The sequence below is a fragment of the Heptranchias perlo genome, chromosome 25, assembly GCF_035084215.1.
Source record: "Heptranchias perlo isolate sHepPer1 chromosome 25, sHepPer1.hap1, whole genome shotgun sequence".
Classification (NCBI taxonomy): domain Eukaryota; kingdom Metazoa; phylum Chordata; class Chondrichthyes; order Hexanchiformes; family Hexanchidae; genus Heptranchias; species Heptranchias perlo.
This window is the reverse complement of record NC_090349.1, coordinates 28,419,313-28,440,720: the sequence shown is the minus strand read 5'-3', so window position 1 is coordinate 28,440,720 and position 21,408 is coordinate 28,419,313. Positions and strand designations below refer to the sequence as shown.

The following is a 21,408-nucleotide window of genomic DNA, read 5'->3' as shown; positions in this document are numbered from 1 at the left end:
TTACAAATGAGCTGATGCTGCTGCCACTGGCATCTCGAGTGGAAACCATTCCTTCAGATGGGTTTGGCAACAACTACAAGTTGCTGCAGTTGCCTGCACTATTTTTTCCAGCTATAGTCAGGCTGGGCACCCAGCCCACCTGTACAGGTCGGCAATGTACCAAATCAGGACTTTCAGGGAACTGTTCAACTGGGAACTTGCAAATGCATCTGTTGTCTATCTGTTACCCTCAGTGGTGAGGATTCTGCCCTGCAATCTAATGCAACTGGATTCCACAACCCTGGGAACCTAGGTTATTACAGAACTGCTTCTACTTCAATTTGCAATGTAAAGGGGGCATCACACTCTCTGCATACTTGTGACCTTAAGACAGAACTCGTAGCTGAATGGGAATAATTATTATAGGTCCATTTTATGGCTTAATAATGTTACACATTGAGATTGTACTGGCTCAATAAAACCCTGGAATGGCAGGTGCAGAATTGGTGTTGATCTTGCAACAATATCAATACAGACGCATGAAAACATAACCCAAAATCAGCCTCCACAATCATCATTCTGACTCATCACCTTTTTCTTGCCAGACTTCTCCCATCCCCTCTTCTCCTGAAGGTTTCAGCATTCTGGGCTACAATTCCATGGGCAGTGGTCACCTTCTGGTACCTCCCCAAATGCTAGTATTTATCTGTGACTCTGCTGAACATTGGTATGCTATTAGACTGTGGGTGGCATCACAGCTGTGCCCAATACAGCACTTAGTCAACATCCACACCCATGAACTTTAAGCAGGGTAATCATGAGCTGGAGCCCTGGGCTAATTCTCCCCCTTAACCCAGAAATGGTGAAGCCAATTGTACAGTGCCCCGATCACTGCACTTGCTTAAGATCAACTCACGCAGCACAGTCCTGGTATCAAATGTGGAATTTTCCTAAACTGTATAGTTCAGCTACCAAATGAATAAACTCTTTGTACCATGGGGGAAGCCCTATATCATCATCATGTAGTGCAGTGCAGCTACGTCATTTCACCTCGTTCATGGGATGTGGGCGTCGCAGGTGAGGCCGGCATTTATTGCCCATCCCTAATTGCCCTTGAGAAGGTGGTGGTGAGCCGCCTTCTTGAACCGCTGCAGTCCGTGTGGTGAAGGTTCTCCCACAGTGCTGTTAGGTAGTGAGTTCCAGGATTTTGACCCAGCGACGATGACGAACGGCCATATATTTCCAAGTCTGGATGGTGTGTGACTTGGAGGGGAACGTGCAGGTTGGGATGTTCCCATGTACCTGCTGCTCTTGTCCTTCTAGGTGGTAGAGGTCGCGGGTTTGGGAGGTGCTGTCGAAGAAGCCTTGGTGAGTTGCTGCAGTGCATCCTGTGGATGGTACACACTGCAGCCACGGTGCGCTGGTGGTGAAGGGAGTGAATGTTTAGGGTGGTGGATGGGGTGCCAATCAAGCGGGCTGCTTTGTCCTGGATGGTGTCGAGCTTCTTGAGTGTTGTTGGAGCTGCACTCATCCAGGCAAGTGGAGAGTATTCCATCACACTCCTGATTTGTGCCTTGTAGATGGTGGAAAGGCTTTGGGGAGTCAGGAGGTGAGTCACTCGCTGCAGAATACCCAGCCTCTGACCTGCTCTTGTAGCCACAGTATTTATATAGCTGCCACCTACCAAGTGCCTATTTGTAAATTAAAGAAATATTGACAGCAAGGGTTACAAAAAATACACTTAGGGGCCAAAACTCCAACTACCCCACTCCATCAGCAGAAGTGTAGCTGAGCAGGGTCTAAGTCCGCCAATTCCGAAGGAAGCAGACCCCATCCAAAACTGCAGAGAAGGAGTCATGGTTGGGGCAGGCGGTATTGTGACTATGATAACGCATCAGTGGAACCCGCCCTGAAAGCCCGAATGGCGCAGTACTGCCGTGCCATTCTGATGCAGCAAAGGAGTCCTAGGAAAGGCCTCACTGAAATAGTGATGCAGAACACTTAAGCTCCCAAAGGAGCTAGCGGGCCTTTCCTATAACATAATCAATCCTCTCTAGGGTCGATTATCTTTTTCCTGAGGTATCTTGCTAGGCCCACAATGGAACCTATGCCTGCTCTCAGCAGCCGTGGATTCCATTGGGCCTATCACACGATGTACTGGACAGAATTTCCCTGGGGAAGCTTGGAATCTCCCCTAACCACTCCTCCTTGATGTAGGGAGGGGAGCGGGTGGAAGATCCAAAATTTTCTGGCCTCCTCTCCACAGAATCTCGGCAGAACTGCTTTCACCCCATTTTTCGGCCAACCTCCGGCAGTTACCCCAAGAGTTGTGCTGAATTTGCCCTGTATAACCCTCCATTTTCCCATACCCTTAACGCAGTTTGCATCATTGGTTCTCAGATAACTGCAGCATAAGGAATTCACTCAGCGGTAGATGGAGTTACATTGCGACTGAAGACTACAGTTTCCATTGATTTGTGAAGCCGATTCTATTGTTCCTTCTGGGCCAAACAATGCTCCTTATGGATTGAACAATGAATGATTTGTACTCAGATTTTCACTGTAAGTGGAGAATTATTATCATTGTAAGGGGAAACTTATCCTGATCAGTCATGTAGTAAAGTGAATGAGAAAACTGGTGTTTTTCCCCATAAGCTTAGCTTCTCTATTCCAGAATGCACCACAGGTAGGCTCTATAACAGAAGTGAGCAGTTTCTAGTCGTGTACATGGGCTTAATGAAAAGAATAATCTGTCTGCAGTTGGAACAAATTAAAATAGAGGAGAATGAATAAGATCAGCATTATGAAATATATTTTCAGCAGGTAAATCATAAATTTGCTTTTCCTGTAAACTTAAAATTTTGACCAATTGCATATCTTCATATTTTCAGTCTGACAGAGAAACCTACAACATGGAAGCACCTTGTGAAATTGACATCTACCTGCCCTGTGAAAGCAGACTGGTGACAAAGGGATGCATGAAAATTCTGAGCACTGAGCTCTGGTGGAGACGGAGATGATTAGCTTTGTAGTTGCTGATATGTGTGGGCGGACCCACTGTTCTTCTGTGCAGCGATTGTGGAACTGAAATTTAAAATAATGGTCTGGTGCATCTGGAGTGGGCTTTTAATCTATTCTTTGCATGAGACACTGGCAGGGAGCAGTGACGCAAAAGGGTTCCTTGTCAGGCAATATGACAAAGAATAACTATCCATGGGGATTAGGAACCAAATGCTACTAGTTAAAGAAGGTGGAGATTTCAAGGCTCTGAAATTTGCAAAACATGTTAGATGCTGACTTTTAAGCAACGTGATTTATACTGAAATCCTGAAGTGTTTTTTTTTGCAAACCCCATGATGTAAATCATGTCACACAGACAGTTATAAAAACAATAACATTTATAAGAAAGATCTTACACCATATTGATCTTTCACAATCACAGAAAGACTGCTACATGTAATTTTTCTCGTTATAGAAGCCAATCCACATTGTGGCACTAATTGACACTGGCCACTTATCTACTTGCTGGTACCAGTCTGAAATTCCAGCCCGATAAATACGTACCAATAATTAGATATAGCATATACAAGGAGGGTCAAATAGGTCACACACACTTTGAGCTCCGGATTCCTTCAAAACCTCAGAGCACCACTGTGCATCTGCAGGCAGGAACGTATAATACATAACTCATCATGTACATGACGTACCACTGTGTATGCTCACCAGCAAGCGTTTCAGAGGAAATCCTAGCACTACTATGTGGCCAGTGCAACTCTGACCATTGTAAGCAGCGTTGTTTACTTGCACAAGCCAGGTAAATGTAGCAAGATGATAAGGTTCTAATGGCTGGAACAGGGAATGCACGACCTAATCTGCACATCAACTATACCCAAAAAAAGCTATTAATGTTAATCCCTCATGACATAAAATCGATGCTTTTTGAAGGGTGTGCACTTCCCTGATATCTATGGGGAGAGAAAGTTGTAATAAGGATTAAGCTGTGTGTAGTTATCCCGCAACATGTAGTTATCCAACACTGATTCAATTTGGCTGTTTTACTATTTCTCTTCCAAACATGGTCACCAATACTAAATGTTCAAAGGATCGCACAGGGAGTAAAGCTCCAGTAATACCAAGGACACTGCTTAGATAGGAGGCATTATTCCACTTCTCGTTCCAGAAATGAAGCTGAAATGTAATCAAAAAATTAGCCGGAAAAACGTAAACAAACATATCAGCAATGTTTTAGTCATAACTGCAATGATCAGCTTTCAGCTGGTCTTCCTGATAGATTTACATCCACAATAATCATGGTATTTAAAAAAAAAACCACAAACAGAATTCAGAGGTAAACAGCTGTATCCCTCATCAAGGATGTTTTAAATAATAGACATTTTCTATTATTATTTTACTAGTAGATAAAGAGGTTAAGACATTTTTCCTTAACTACCGATGTACTGTATACCACCTAACTCAGGAGAGGTGGACTATATGCTGAAACTAACCCTCTAACCAGTGGGTAGCTGACAACTTTGGGAGAGGCACAAACAATCTCAGCAACACATTGCGGCAATGGCACACATTGGAACATATTGCTAAACTGGACTACACTGGGTGTGCTCTCCCTCTACAGAAGCAAATATCCATTCTAATACTTAAGTAAATAGAGACACACACATCCTTTATACACTGATACTGTTGATATTTCTCAATACTTTCATTGTGTGAAAGCAACCCATAGCGGCTGATGTGATGGAATATTTATAAAACCTGCGGACCCAGCTAAACTCAACACACGTGGCCTTGTCACTCATATATTATGTAGCTGGGCCGTTTGTTTTATAAATAGAAGATTACAATGGTGGCTAGAGATCATCCACTACACACCCCCATTAAGTATTCTGCTGACGTCAAAATGTGAAAGTTTGTAAACTGCCAGGTCAAACAGTGGCAACTCACCTTTCCCAGAAAATCATTCTTTCCCACCATATCCCAGTCCCAGACTTCCACAGTGAATGTCATTCCTTCTGTTGTTAAGCCATCCTCCAGTTCAAACTCAAACACTTCATTCCAGTGAGGAAAACGAGTCTTCTTTATAGTCTAGAAATTTGAAAGAGTTATCAAGTGTTATCGCATAAATCAAAAATGAATTCAAAATATGTCATTTTCTGGAGTAAATTTAACAACCAGATGTCAAACATTTTATGCAGAAGTTAAATGATAAAAGGCATAATCTTCCACAGGGGTAATTTGTTTTTTAAAAATACAGCAAGTGGAAACTAAAAGAACAAAGATACTTTCTCATTAGCCAATAAACCACCTCATTCCTGAACCTCCCAAATAAACAGTTCTTTAATGTAAGAATGCTCTTTATTGATTCCTTTCTCTCTCTTGCACTTTCTTAATCTTTCATTCAGGCTCACTTACTCTAATTCACTGACTTTTTCCTTTATTTACTGTATCATACTTTCTTTCTGTCTTGTACTATCTACTTCTCCCCATTTATTGCACGCAATAGACCACATTCTGCTCATTTTTTATCCACCGCTGTGGTTTCTAACTTCATTTGTCTCTTTTTCTCTTTATTTATTTTACTGGCTTGATCCGTCTTTGCCTTTCAGCCCTATACCCATGAAACCCAGCGCTGCTCCTGCTATTTCTCAGCCCTGACCCTATAAAGATACCTCACCTGTAATCCTTTTTCCCCTCCTATTCTCTGTCATTTTTATTTTATTTATACTCTTTTCAATTAATTCTAAAGATTTTTAAACCTACTTTTATAAGTTTAAAATATCTATCTTACCTCCACTCTTCTGATGCCCGGCTAAAACATCCATTGTTCGAAAGCAACTTTATTCAAAAAGGGTTCTGACTGACTGGCTGTAAATGAGTTTTAAAGCCTGGTTTTTTGCAACTGATCATTAGCCCAGCTTCTCAAAAATGAGCTACTCACACTGTAGGTTGGAAAATGTGTCCACATCAGAAAGGAGTGCTGCTGATGATTAACGTCACAATGGCGCCACATCACAAAAGTGGCAGACTAGTAAATTCAGTCATAACCAGAGCTGGATTAAGAATTCTTGGGGCCCTGGGCACCAAGAATATTCGAGGCCCCCCGGCAGCACCCCCCCAACCCCGTACAACCCCTTCCTCCCCCGATCCATTAAAACACAGACATGTGGTAAAATGCATGAAGAAATAGGCGCATAGAATATTTACACACGGCATTAATAATAAAGCAAATCATTTAATATACTGCACTTAAATCAAACAGATCCAACAGTTGTAAGCAGTTTTTATGCGTTATGGTAAGTTTTACCAGGGGCCACATATTTGGCTAGGACCCCTAGGCACGAACCCCATAGGCCCATGCGTTAAGCCGGCCCTGGTCAGCGCACTCAATTAATAATTAGGGAGCATGTTTGATTATGAATTCTATATAGAATGATACAGCACAGAAGGAGGCCATTCGGCCCATCGTGCCTGTGCCAGCTCTTTGAAAGAGCTATTCAATTAGTCCCACTCGCCTGCTTTTTCCCGGTAGCCCTGTAATTCTTTTCCCTTCAAGTATTTATCCAATTCCCTTTTGAAAGTTACTATTGAATCTGCTTCCACCACCCTTTCAGCCAATGCATTCCAGATCACAACAACTCGCTGCAGAAAAAAAAAAATTCCTCATGTCGTCTCTGATTCTTTTGCCAATCACCTTATATCCGTGTCCTCTGGTTACTGACCCTTAGGCCACTGGAAACAGTTTCTCCTTACTAATGCTATCAAAACCCTTCATGATTTTGAACACCTCTATCAAATCTCCACTAACCTTCTCTGCTCCAAGGAGAACAACCCCAGCTTCTCCAGACTCTCCACATAACTGAAGTCCCTCATCCCTGATACTATTCTAGTAAATATCTTCTGCACCCTCACTAAGGCCTTGACACCCTTCCTAAAGTGTGGTGCCCAGAATTGAACACAATACTCCAGCTGAGGCCTAATCAGTGTTTTATAAAGGTTTAGCATAACTTCCTTGCTTTTGTACTCTATGCCTCTATTAATGAAGCCCAGGATCCCATATGCTTTTTTAACAGCCTTCTCAACTTGTCCTGCCACCATCAAAGATTTGTGTACATACACCCCCATGTCTCTCTGTTCCTGCACCCCCTTTAAAATTGAACCATTTAGTTTATATTGCCTCTCCTCATTCTTCCTACCAAAATGTATCACTTCACACTTCTCTGCGTTAAATTTCATCTGCCCATTTCACCAGTCTGTCTATGTCCTCCTGAATTCTGTTACTATCCTCCTCATTGTTTACTACATTTCCGAATTTTGTGTCATCTGCAAATTGAAAATTATGCCCTCTATACCCAAGTCCAGGTCATTAATATATATCAAAAAGATCAGCAGTCCTAATACTGACCCCTGGGGAACACTACTGTATACTTCCCTCCAGTCTGAAAAACAATTCGGTAGAAGTGCATAGGAAATAGTTTCTGGGTTTCTAAGGTTATATCACATTCTGCTGGGATCAGGTTTTCGTGCATCTGGAGATCACTGCACTATGGATACAATGGCGCACAGACAGACAGATAGAGGCAGCTCAGTAATGAGTCCCTCAGGCTTCACCAAAAGTTATTGAACTGGACTAATGCCAATCCATATGGAGGCCAGTCTGTGTGGATCCCATTTAAACTCTTTCAAGTAAAAAAATGACATCCGCATTGTCTCTTGTCAGTTTCTTTCATCTGCTCTCTCATCTTTTGGTCTTTTTTTAATACCCTTCCTCTTGAAATGTGCATTCACATAATATTTAATGTTTGATTACTAAAGAGTAACAATGAATTTGGATGCATTTTCCAAAGTTTAGCCCTAAAATAAACAGGTTAAAAACCGCCACTAAAATAGAGACATTTCAGACAAATGTATTTTTATACCCATCATCTCACACTATAATTTCAAAGCCTATTATTTTAAAGAGCACGTTCGTTAATAATCTGGTTTTAAACAGTTGGATATAGCAATATTTAAGTAGCTGTTTAGATGTGATAGGAGAATAGTTTCTACACTCTGATGTATTGTCTGATCATGCTATAATTGTTGGCAAACACAAGGCTTCAGAGTTAAACATACAATCCTGGTGAGGTTCAGTTGATGCTTTGATTTCAATGGAAAGCAGAGAGAAAGAATTTGTGGAATCAAATAAATTTACAGTAAGCAATGTCAAATTATGTTGTGGTACTAAAACGGGAGTCATATGTGGAAAGTCAAAGCAGCTTTTGTGTGCATGTCAAACACAACCATCCTGGTGCCTCCCATATCAAACTCAAAATGAAGGAAGTAGGTGCTCTCGTGAAGCAAGTGCATTTCAGAACTGAATTATCACTAAACGGGACAGGTCTGAGTTATGAATATTAAATTCTCAATGTGTATCATTTCTTGCAATAATATTTAATCAAATCTTTCATTTCTCACAGAACATTCCTTATATTCTTTATATATACAAGCTATAGTTTGCAGGAAATATTATAAAGCCAAATATTTTGGCAAAATTTATTACAGAAGTTAAATTAAAATGTGTTTTGGGCCAATTGGTGTAGACAATCTGAGCAATATGTTCACAATGCAAGACTTTCATGGAAAATGTAGGAACTTTCAGGGAGAAGTTGCCTCAGAAATGATTGGAATCATGCGTTGTTGATCAACCATTATGTGAACTAGTTGATTAATCCATGTTTAAATCAGTGTTCTCTCTGATTGACCATAATAGTCCTCACAGAGGCGGAGGAGAAGGCCCTGCAGATCAGCTGCACCCTTGAGTGCTTGTCCGTCTGGTCACCGAGACTGGCACCCCACAAACGTCTGGTCACACAACTTTAACATTCATCACACACAACATGAATTGATGTTAACAATGATTGGCATGTTCAACACCTCAGTATGCTCATCGCAACATAACACATCTGTGATGATGCTTAATATTGCCTTCTGTTCTATTCCAGGCCCTTCAGTGACCGAAGTGACAGGAGAAGGCGATTCCTCAGAGGAGCTCCCAGCCTCTGAGGGTGCACCGTCATATCTTAATGAGCCATCCACCAGCACAGATACTCATATCTCGGTGGGTCCCAGTAGTCAGTTAGTTGGGTTGGCACCTGGTGAGTCACCACACACAAGTGAACATGAGCAGACACTGGTGGCAGGGGCAGCTGTGGAGAGTTCCCATCAGTCGATGCACTCGTCTCCAAGCTCTGCTCAGCTGGACACAGATGCTGAACCCGAGGGGCCATCCTTTAAAAGGACAGCAGCAAATTTGCGAGGTAGTAGAACAGATGCCATGCACACTCTCCATAATAGCATCAAGAATGGAGAAGTCCACCTCCAGCATTAGTGGAATGGTGGCACAGGTGCTTACGGGCATGTCTGAGATAGTGGTGCAGGTAAGTGCGTGAATATCTGCGATGGAGAGCAGGCTAGCCTCCATTGAGCTTCAAGCACAAATGAGTCCATTCAGGCCCAGACAATAGCCGTTCGGACTCAGGTAAACAGGCAGACAGAAACGTTACAAGAGGGCTTCCAAAGCATCACACATGTCCTCCAAACTGTTCTCCAGCGGGGTGACAGGAGTGATGTGGGCCTGGCCCAGAAGAGGGATGATGGAAAAAGGGTCGTGGAAGTGGGGACGCCACTCAAAGCGCTCCCACATCTCACCCGTTGCCCCTCTCAACCCAGTACCCACAATGCTGCCTCCTCTCCAGGTGGCCGAGTCTGCCCCGGTGGGGCCCTCAATGGCTCCAAAGCAAGAGGGCATAGGGCAAAAGCATCTCAACAGTCAGGGCATGAACATGAGCAACCTGCCACTACCTCTGCTACAGCCACAGGGGCTGCACCGCGTGGAAGTAGTAGAAAGCGAAAGGCTAAGGTTTTGTGATCACAAAGGGTATGCACAGGGGTGTCTGACAGACTGTCATGTTTTTCATTTATATTTGGTTTTTGTTACATTCACATTAAATGTTAGCAATCTCACCACTGCTGCCACGTCTTGCCCATTCCTGACTGCCTTTTGTGATAGCACCCTTTCATGTGCTTCATCACGAATGGTGAGACTTGATGCCACCCAGTGGGTGCATTTACAGTGGGCGCATTTACAGTGGGCGTACGTGTAGTTGTAGGACTGTTTTGTTCTGGGGGGCAGGGGGGGCACTGGTGCTGGTGCTGCTCTTTCCAGGTGGTCTGAGGAAAGGACTATCCTCACTTTGCAGATGTCCTTATGAGAATCGTTCAAAAAGTAGTGACTCCCTGGCCTCACCAGCAGCCAGGTGAGCCGCTGCTCGACCGATGGGTTGATCTTCCTCCTTCTCCTCCTCCTCCTCAATATTGAAGGCAGATGTGGATGCTGGATGCGAGTGTGGGGCCTCATCAACCTGTAACCCTCCTTGTTGCGCCATGTTGTACAGGGCACAACAGATGACTATAATTCTACCCCCTCTCGCTGGTGTGTATTGAAGTGCTCCCCCAGACCGATCCAAGCACCGAAATCGCATCTTCAGCAGTCCTATCGCATGTTCAATGACAGACCTGGTGACTGTCGTTGTATCAACACTGTGCCTCGCTGATGGGGTTTCTCACAGATGTCATGAGCCACATGTGCAGGGGGTATCCCTTGTCTCCGAGCAGACAGCCCTTAAAGCTGTTTAGTGCGTGGAAGAGGGTTGGGATGTTGGATTGCCTCAGAATGAATGAATCTTGGCTGCTGCCAGGGAATCTGGCGCACACGTGAAGAAATCTTTTGCGTTGTTTGCAAACGAGCTGTGCATTGATGGAGTGATATCCCTTTCTGTTGATGAACAGTCCTAGCTCGTGTGGAGGTGCTCGGATTGCTACATGTGTACAATCACTAGCACCCTGTACCCGTGTGAAGCTAGCTACAGAGTAGAAACCCACTGCCCTCTCCATCTGGCTGAGGTCATCCATGGGGAAGTTGACATAGTGGGACGCCCCGCAAAACAATCCATCGGTGGTCTGTGTTACGCACTTGTGGGCAGACAACTGAGAGATCCCGGCGATGTCACCGGTGGCGCCCTGGAATGATCCAGAGGTGAAGAAGTTGAGGGCAGTGGTCACTTTAACTGCAACGGGCAATGCGATGCCACCAGGCCCAGCTGGGTGTAGCTCGGCATGAAGGAGGCTGTAGATGTCTGCGACCACCTGGTGACTCACTCTGAGCCTTCGTAGGCACAGCTCTTCAGAGAGGTCCAGGAAGCTCAGCCTTGGTCTGTAGACCCTCCTGATACGTCGGTCCCTCTGTTGTTGCCCTCTCTGCTCTTGTGCAGGTGCCTGTGGCGCATCTCTGTGTTGTGGAGCTGCAAGTGGTGGAAGTGCACGCCGTGCCTGGCGAGGATGGTGATGTTCCTCCTCCTCAGGTGTACTGGTGAATGTAGCCATTGCACACCCCCATCCTGATGTTGTCAGTTTGAGGGGGTCCAAAAAGTAGGTAAATATGTGTAAACAGAATCATTCTGAGTGTGAACCAAGAATTTTCAGACTAAACACAAAGAACTCCCAGCCAAAAGTTTGTCTGAGTGAACTGAGTGCCCTGCTGCAATAACTCACCTTTTATCCCCATCTGTCAAACAGGCATTTAATTGTCCAAATGGCTGCTGACTGCAACCTGCCTAGTTTCCCATGGCGTGCTTCACACAGCACGGGAATGACATTGAGGCAGCATTGAAATCACTTCCCAGCATGATTAACTACATTAATGAAGATTTCAAGTACTTTAAGTAGTTTAATTCTTGGTTTAAATATCGTCCCCGCTGACTTTAATTGCCAGTGGGACTTCAGGGTTCCTGGACCCCGTGCGCACCCAGATGGGTCTGGGTCGTGTGCATTTTTCAGCGGGTTGGAGCCGGGATTCCTTCCCGCTCTGGAAATGCCCAATTTTGTTTGCCTCCACGCCCCCAATGCACCCGAACTTCAAAGTTAAAATCGTGCCCATTGAGTTTAGAAGGTTGAGGAGTGAGCTAATCGAGGTCTGTAAAATGATAAAGGAATTCGAAAGGGTAAATACAGAGAAACTATTTCCTCTGGTGGGGAATCCAGAACAAAGGGGTATAATCTTAAAATTAGAGCTGGGCCATCCAGGAACAAAATCAGGAAGCACTTTTTTCACACAAAGGATAGTGGAAATCTGGAACTCTTTTCCCCAAGTGGCTGTGCGTGCTGGTTCAATTGAAACTTTCAAAACAGATAGATAGATTTTTGTAAGGATATCAAGGGATATGGAACAAACGTGGGTAAATGGAATTGAGGTACAGATCAGCCATGATCTAACTGAATGGCCAGCAATTTTATTTTAAAATAAAATTGCTGGACTATAACTTGGTGTTGTAAAATTGTTTACAATTGTCAACCCCAGTCCATCACCGGCATCTCCACATCATAACTGAATGGCGAACAGGCTCGAGGGGCTGAATGGCCTACTCCTGTTACTGTGCTCCATCAGCTGATTATTAAAATACTAATCCTCCACATTAACACTGAGTTTTAATCATTAACCTTTTAAAACTCTGAAAGAACAATTGACCAATTAATTAGTTGGTTCTTAAAAGTAATTTTTTTTATTCTTGTGCTATCTTCGGTATTCTTTTTTTGATTTCAAAATTACAACTTACAAAGATAGGTTTTTCAATTTCTCCCCAGCTCCTCTGAAGGCTGTGAGTTATTCTGAGCATCAGCTGCACAGCTCCAGGCAGCCCTCTGATGCCCAGGCAGTCGAGAGACCATCAAGTTTTGGCAGGCTATTCCACCATAACAGCATTACAGCAAAGCAGCTAATAAAATCTTGACCATATTTCCTTTTTTATATTAGTCAGCAAGTTATAAAGAATAATGTAAAATGAGGCCAGATAAACTATGCTCATTAACAATTTACTCTTCATTCACTTTGCAAGATGCAATTCTCCACATTTAACTAACATTCAAATGCAAGCAAAGTTCTTTTTAAATGGATTCGTCCACAGGAACACCCTGCGACGAATGGTCTTAAATGGATCAGATCTATTGGTTTATACCTCAAGTACATACATCCGAAGTGTGGGATGCCTTAATGTTACATCGAGTTACATCGAAACTACAGCACAGAAACAGACCGTTAGGTCCAACTGGTCTATGCCGGCGTTTATGCTCCACATGAGCCTCCTTCCTTCCTACTTCATCTAACCCTATCAGGATATCTTTCTATTCCTTTCTCCCTCATGTGCTTATCTATCTTCCCCTTAAATGCATCTATGCTATTTGCCTCAACTACTCCTTGTGGTAGCACGTTCCGCATTCTTTCCACTCTTTGGGTAAAGAAGCTTCTCCTGAATTACCTATTGGATTTATTAGCGACTATCTTATATTTATGACCTCTAGTTTTGGACTCCCCAACAAGTGGAAACATTTTCTCTACGCCCGCCCTATCAAACACTTTCATTATCTTAAAGTCCTCTATCAGGTCACCCCTCAGCCTTCTCTTTTCTAGAGAAAAGAGCCCCAATCTGTTAATCTACACACCACTGTTTATTTGGTTACACGGATTTTAACTAATTTCCTACTGCTTCTCTCTCCCCACAGCTACTGATCTGACAAGTCCCAGAACATTAAGCATTAATAATTTGTTTCAGAATTAGCTCAAATTCTCACTTCATGACTCATTTGCGACATCCAAAAATATGTTTTATCATCACAGGCTCAATACTATTGGGGAGTGGTCCCTACTTTAGCTATTTGGCAACTTGGATAAAAGTCAAATGAGAAATGAAGTTTCCTTGCACCTAATGTATTTATAATATATATAGTTTCCACATCAGAAATTTAAACCAGGTCCAAAACAAAGTACCAGAACATTTTTAGAATAATATTTTCCTGTAATATTTTCTTTCAGATCCTACTTAGAGAATTTCAGCAGTAGCAAAACTCATTTGGAAAGGAATGGAAGTCCCTCCTGTAAAGTCACAAGGAGAATTGAAGAACGTACTGTGCTCAGAATATCCCCCATTAAATTTAAAGTCGCAACTTATAAAGAGTATTTGTTTAATTTTTTTTCTCATGTGTTTTTCCCCAAAGTCTTTGATTACTTGTTGGTCTCACAGACACTGGTCACCTTGATACACCTCATTCAAGTGACCATTGTTCACCTGAATGATGTGACAGATGTTGACAGGCTATCATGGGGGCCAACACAGCCAAGTCCCATCCTGTTCCTACTTGAAGTCTACAAACACAAACATACACTCACACACTTGCAGTAGGGGGCACTGAATAACAATAAGGTGCAAGAATCCTCACTGACATTCCTCTCCCTAAACCAGGAAACAGAGGCCAATTGCAGCAATCCAGCTGCTAATTTAGCACAGGCCTACAAGTAAAATTGGGACTTTTCTGATTTGAGTGGCTCACAGGGTAAACCCACTGAGCCACAAAGGGAGCCTGCACTTTTGTTTTCAAAAATACTTTGTAACATACTTGTAGTGCACATTCCAATGTTGAACATGCTATTAAGTCTACACACTCATTTTTGTTTTTACTTCCCCTTATAGATGGGATCAATTCTATATTCAATTGTTAAATGCTGAATGCTCTCTATGTGAACATAAACACAGCTTGTTCAGTGTTAGCCACATCTACAGGAATAAACAGGACAGAAAATAAAAGGATGAGAGACTTACGGCTGTTTCTGTAGTTTTGTGGTTAAATATCACTCTCGCAAATGGATCTGATGTGCCAGAAATGTCTCTTGGTGCGAGGTCTCTAGGGAGATAATAAGGAATAAAAGAAGTCGATGATATTTCCTTAAATCACAGCTGGGTGGGAGGTTATTAAATTACTGTCTGAGCACAGAGCTCTCGCACAGCTAATTAGTGCTGATCATGATTCAAAACTTCAAGAAAAAGTTTTTTGCTGCATGCTTTGGTTTCTTAAGAATTCATGTTATATCATGTTACTGTGAAACCTACTGATAGGTCTCAAAGTTTCTATAGTTATGGTCAAAAAGTATAAAATTATTGACTAAAGCATCTGAGTAATCTCTGAAAGTACTTCTTATGGTACAGATTCAAAGACAGATAAATGTCAAATTGTGATAAAGCAGAAAAGCATCACTTGACTTTCAGTAGATATCAGAGGACAGAGTTCCCGCCAACACACTCATGAGATGCTGTGTCTGGCATTTAAACTCCTCTCAATTTTGTAACCTTTTCACTGCTGAGTGTGCTCAGTTATATCCATAACTAAATATGTTTCAGTGGTAAACAAAACAGGCAAACACATAACCCTTAGACTGCTAGCAGATTCAGGGAAACTCCGGTTTTCCTGGGCTGACTGATTTTGCTTGCTTGTAGCTCATAAACCGTGACACAAATTAAATGTAATACTACAGTAATAAGTTACTCAAACATCAGAAATAGTTTTGTTACTGCAATCTTTCCAGTTTTCCAGTCATTCGAAAGTCCAGATGCTGAAGTAAGGCACGCAGCTGAACCTGGAAGAACTGCTGGCCCCACAGCCTGACAACCTCTGAATGAGTAAACGTCAATGCAGCACTGAAAGCAGTAATTGCTGGCTTACCTAGCAGATATTAAAGAGGCGCTGTCCGGATTCAGGGGGAAAGTTAGCCAGACACTTTTCGACAAAAGACAGTCACCTAGAATCTCCTGATCGTCCACCGAAGCGGAGGGTTGGAAGAACCCCCAGATTGGGAGAACCCCATGGAAATTCTAAATTGCAAGTTAAAATAAACCAGAAAATCTTTCCCTTCATCTTTCTCTCTTCTCATTTCTTTGGCCCCAAATTTCCTGGGGTCAGAGAGAATGGAAAGCCCAATTTCCATCCAGATGTCGCCAGGTGCTTGATTCCACTGCAAATCTGTCCCATTTAGACCCTGCCAGGCAGGGGGGGGAGGGGGGGGGCAGTGGTATTCTGTCAAACTGAAATTGAGATGTTGCAATTATGGCAGGTGAAATCAATAACTTATTTATCTAGTTCTCTGATAATTTAATCTTTCTTTGGTTGGTCCTCTGTGTGTGCTTCTTTGTTGTTTTCTGGCTTTTTTTTCTCCTTTCACTTGGCTCTCAAACGTGCTTTGCCAAGTTTCATTAATTTGGCAGCACAAACTGTACAGATGTAATTAGTTACTACGGGTGTGTGTATGACAAAGGGTATTCTGTTTAAATTATCCTCAATCAAGTTTCAGCGTAAAGCAAACAATCAAAATGCTGCATTTTCAATACTGATTGAATGCAGATCAAGATGATTCATTCAATCAGTATTGAAAATGCAGCATCCTGATTATTTGCTTTACACCGAAACTTGATTGCAGATAATTTTAAAATACCCTTGATCACACACTCAAACACATAATGGACTGTCAACAGCAACGGAGAGTTTCCCACTGCCGTCTGAGCTTGGGCAGTGATTTCTAAAAGCTGCAAAGGTCAGATAAACAAGGAAGCAGTTCAAACAATAGCAGAAACTGTGATCAGATAATAAATCCACTTTTGAAAATTCAGGTAAAGTTAATGGTTTCGTACAAATACCTCATTGTGCCCTACCAATACTGCTATTACGATTAGCACAATTAAACGCAGGACATTATTGCATTTTCACACGACTTTGCCCAACTGGCCTAGCACTTATCTGCGAAGTAAATCACCAAGCTTAATTGTACTTCCTAATCTGCTCAGTACCAATGGAACACAATCCAACTGTAACACGTTCCCTAATTGTTCATTGAGTGCTATGACTGGGGGCGGGTTAACGCACTGGCCTATGGGGCTCGTGCCCAGCCTCCCCAGCCAAATATGGTTACAGTTAAACTCACCATAACACAGAAAAACTGCATAAAACCACTGGGTCAGTTTAATGTAAGCATAGTATATTGCGATATGATTTGCTTTATTATTAATGCAGTGTGTAAAAATTCTATGCTCCTATTTCTTCATGCACTTCACTACACGTTTATGTTTTAATGGATGGGGAGTGGGGTCGTGCGGGGTTTGGGGGTGCGAAAGTTCTTGGAGCCAAGGGTCATAAGAATTCTTAATCCAGCTCTATCCAAATCCAATAAATATGGAAAACTCTATTAGAGTTCTGCATTAGCCTGTCAAGATTTCAATGTTGTTATTTTAACAATAATCTTCATTAAAAGTTCTACTGAAAGGTCATCAACCTGAGACGTTAACTCTGTTTCTTTCTCCACAGATGCTGCCTGACTTGCTGAGTGTTTCCAGCATTTTCTTTTTTTATTTCATTAACATTCTATTTCAGCTGAAATTACACAAAAAAGCTTTAACTTCTGAAGTTAAGGTTTGGTGGATTTACGAGATTTTTTCCCATAACAACTCATTTAATTAGAAGATTAACAAAGTACGCCCCTGCTTGTAAAATTGAATTAGCTTTGTTATCTTCTGAGCTCCTCGCTTTGTGCTTTTCAACACATTCTGTTTATTAGAGTTATATGAGAAGCAATTTAGCACAGTTTCTATAATTGCTTCCTTGAAAGAAAGTCAAATAGTAAGGTGTTGGCCAGGGGCTGCAGAAACTACTGAGTTTATTCCGAACTGCTGACACACAGGCAAAAGCAGCTTTTGAACTGAAGTAACCTGAGTTCAGTCGCTGGCCTGAGCTGGCTGGAACCGGTTTGAATGAGCTAAGTTTTGTGAAAGACAAAGGAGATGTGATAAGACACAAGTCCTTATTTAGAAAAGGAGTAATGAGGTAATGCTACCTAAGTCCTTGGGACAGAGCCAATGAGGAGAAGATACAGACTAGGCAAACAAGCCTAAACCAACAGGAGAGAGAGACAGCACAGCCTGAAGAGATAAGATTCGGAATAAGAATGAAGAATCTTGGGCGTGGAGCCAGCGAAGACTCCGGAGGCCAACCATCGCGGAAATGGAAGAACCTACGTCAGGGACACAGAGACAACGTCGAAAGAGAGAGAGAACGGATATTGATTGGAGTGGATATAGCAGGCGTTTTAGCAAGATTGGCTGGATCATCATCAATTGTACAAAGGAAGACACAACACAGGAAAGGGATAGAGCAAAAAGGGCATTAAGGGTTGCAGATAGGAGTTTCTGTCGGGGGCCAGGACCCTTCATAATTTTCAGGACCCCGAGGAGGCTTACCACACCACCCCCTCCAGTGATTAAAACCACACCGGAACCTAGATGTAGTGAATCTCAGTACAAAACGGACGGTGTAGGTCTGGTGCTGGAAGAAACAGGAGAATCTGTCACTTTGGTGCCGGGATATCAACATGTGCAGGTGGTCTTCAATTTGACTGAAATAACTGCTCCAGAATGGTGTTCATACACCACAAAACACTTATTTATCCACCTCCTTAGGAGACAGTTAAGCAGGAACGAGTTTAGGCCAGTAAAAAACAGGAAAAAGAGAGGTCTATTAGAACTGGCGGGAGCAGGTTATGCATCAGGAGGGGCAACAGTCAACACGTTGGACATAGCAGAATTGGAAAATCAGATACAATCCCTCCAGCAGAAAATGCAGGTTATTACTGGAGAGGGTTATCGGGATCAAATACGAACCAGCCAAATAGGTCAGGATGCATCACGAATGACCCTAGACACAGTTAAATTGCTGAAACCTTTACAGGATACAATGAATTTGATCATTGACCATACAGCTAATACTTCAGAGGAGGCCCATAAGGCCGAGACGTGTGCCATATATACTAGCTGGGTATTGACTATGATTGGTACTAATTTGTTACAGCTCAATACACACCAAGTTCCAGACTGGGTGTCGGATAAACAGTTAGAGAAATGGGTCGGAGAAAAAACACCCCTATGTCACCTCAGGAGTTTAACCTTAACTAATAGGGTGTTAGGTATCTGTCACGAGGATAAAGGGAGATATTATGTTGGGGCGGTGTTTCATATTCCCCGGCACGGAAGCAATTTGACCTACCCTTTAAAAAGAGTTCATAACATGGGCAAGTATCATGAGGGTACTTGGATATCTTTGAGCAACCCACCAATTCATGCTATCATAATGGACGGTGCTGAGAAAGGGGTAGATTTGTCAAAGTATCACCAAGGAGGGAATCACTGGGCCTGTCCAGAAGATTAACAAAGTACACCCCTGCTTGTAAAATTGAATTAGCTTTGTTATCTTCTGAGCTCCTTACTTTGTGCTCTTCAACACATTCTGTTTATTAGAGTTATATGAGAAGCAATTTGGCACAGTTTCTATAATTGCTTCCTTGAAAGAAAGTCAAATAGTAAGGAAAGCAAAAAAAAAGCAATATATCATATATTCATTAAGGAACTGTCCTCTTACTGCTGATTAACCATTTGGCATTTGGTTAGACATCAAAAACCAAACGCCTTGAAAGCGCACTGAGCAATATTCGTAACAAGCACATTGATGCATCCGAGTGAAATCCCTTCGTCTGCTATTTTACAAAGGTGTTAAATGGTTTGTTTCAAATGGATTATCGCCTTCGTTAAAATAGCTGATGAAAAAATTTCATACAAACATGTTACCGGATTTGCCTCTAATATCGCACAGCATTTACAATTAGAGAAGTTTTCTTAATATAGTATATATATTAAAATAGATTTCAGTCAAATAAATACTAGTTTTCATTGTATCGGGTAAGTTGATATTATCGCATTCCAACGTGATGAAAATTTGTTGCACAGGGAAACAATGGAATGTACAGGACCAAAACTGACCACTGCAGACTAGGTTGTATTAAGTTAACCAAGATCACTTCTCCCTCCCTACCAACATGAATCTGTATTCAAGCACTTTGTGTAGTCCCACACATACAGATGACCATTGAAAAGGAGGTGGGGAGAATAGCTTTGTCCCAAACAGTGGTCAATGCCAAGCTATTTTACTTTTTGACTTTGAACAGAGTAACAGAACTCAATATGTAAATTGTGACTCAGAGAAGAAAGGAATTATATTTGGAGCTGAGATCATAGAATCATAAAATGGTTACAGCACAAAAGAGGCCATTAGGCCCATCAAGCCCGTTCCGGCTCTTTGTAAGGGCAATCCAGTTAGTCCCATTCCCCCGCTCTTTCCACGTAGCCCTGCAAATTTTTTCCCTTCAAGTATTTATCCAATTCCTTTTTGAAAGCCATGGTTGAATCTGCTTCCACCACCCTTTCAGGCAGCGCATTCCAGATCATAACTACTCGCTGCGTAAAAAAGTTTTTCCTCATGATGCCTTTGGTTTTTTTGCCAATCACCGTAAATCTGTATCCTCTGGTTCTCGACCCTACCGCCAATGGAAACAGTTTCTCTTTATTTACTTTATCTAAACCCTTCATGATTTTGAACACTTCTATCAAATCCCCTCTCAACCTTCTCTGCTCTAAAGAGAACAACCCCAGCTTGTCCAGTCTATCCACGTAACTGAAGTCCCTCATCCCTGGTAAATCTAGTAAATCTTTTCTGCACCCTCTCTAAGGCCTTCACGTCCTTCCTAAAGTGCGGTACCCAGAATTGGACACAATACTCCAGTTGTGGCCGAACCAGTGTTTTATAAAGGTTCAACATAACTTCCTTGCTTTTGTACTCTATGGGCCCGATTTTACCAGGCCTGCGGGTTTCTGGCGGGTTGGGTTTCGGGAGCGTGGTCAACACGCTCGGTGAAATTAGTGGGTTGCCCGCGCGATCGTAGCAGGCAATCCACTAATTGGATCCACTTACCTGCTCTACCGGGCTCCGCGCTGCTGGTCTGCGCGTCGGGCGGGCTGCGCATGCGCAGTACGATCTGTCAGCTGGAGGCTCTCTAGTTAAAGGGGCAGTCCTCCACTGACAGATGCTGCAACCAATAGAACAAATTACAGCATGGAGCAGCCCAGGGGGAAGGCTGCTCCCAGTTTAATGATGCCTCACCCCAGGTATCATCAGATGGGGTGAGGAGGAGGGGGAGGACAGAGATCTTCCACCCGGCGGGCGGGAGGAAGCGGCCTGCCTCTGCCACCAAGAAGGCCTGGCTCGAGGTGGCAGAGGAGGTCACCTGCACCACCAACATATCGCCCACCTGCATACGGTGCAGGAGGCACTCCAATGACCGCAGTAGGTCAGCCACAGTGAGAACACGAAGTCTTTCCCCTACACTCCGTCTGCCACAACACTGCCCCCACCCCACATCTCCTTCGGCACCGCCAACACTACTCTGTCACATCACCCCTCATACCCACTCAAACCCCATCCTCATCTTACCTGTAAACAATTTTACAACACCAAGTTATAGTCCAGCAATTTTATTTTAAATTCACAAGCTTTCGGAGATTTTCTCCTTCCTCAGGCAAATGTTTCAAAAAATGTTTCTTGAAACATTTGCCTGAGGAAGGAGAAAATCTCCGAAAGCTTGTGAATTTAAAATAAAATTGCTGGACTATAACTTGGTGT

The 21,408-nt window shown here is 42.8% G+C and overlaps 1 protein-coding gene across 1 annotated transcript in view; it reads right to left on the bottom strand.

Moving 5' to 3' along the window:
- LOC137342166 (rasGAP-activating-like protein 1) overlaps nt 1-21,408 on the bottom strand; it is a 213,856-nt gene that overhangs the window by 134,210 nt on the left and 58,238 nt on the right. The window contains exons 6-7 of the mRNA XM_068005891.1: nt 14,682-14,763; nt 4,939-5,079 (exon numbers count right to left, since the gene is read on the bottom strand). Coding sequence (XP_067861992.1) covers nt 4,939-5,079; nt 14,682-14,763 — 223 coding nt within the window. The remainder of the gene's footprint in view (nt 1-4,938; nt 5,080-14,681; nt 14,764-21,408) is intronic.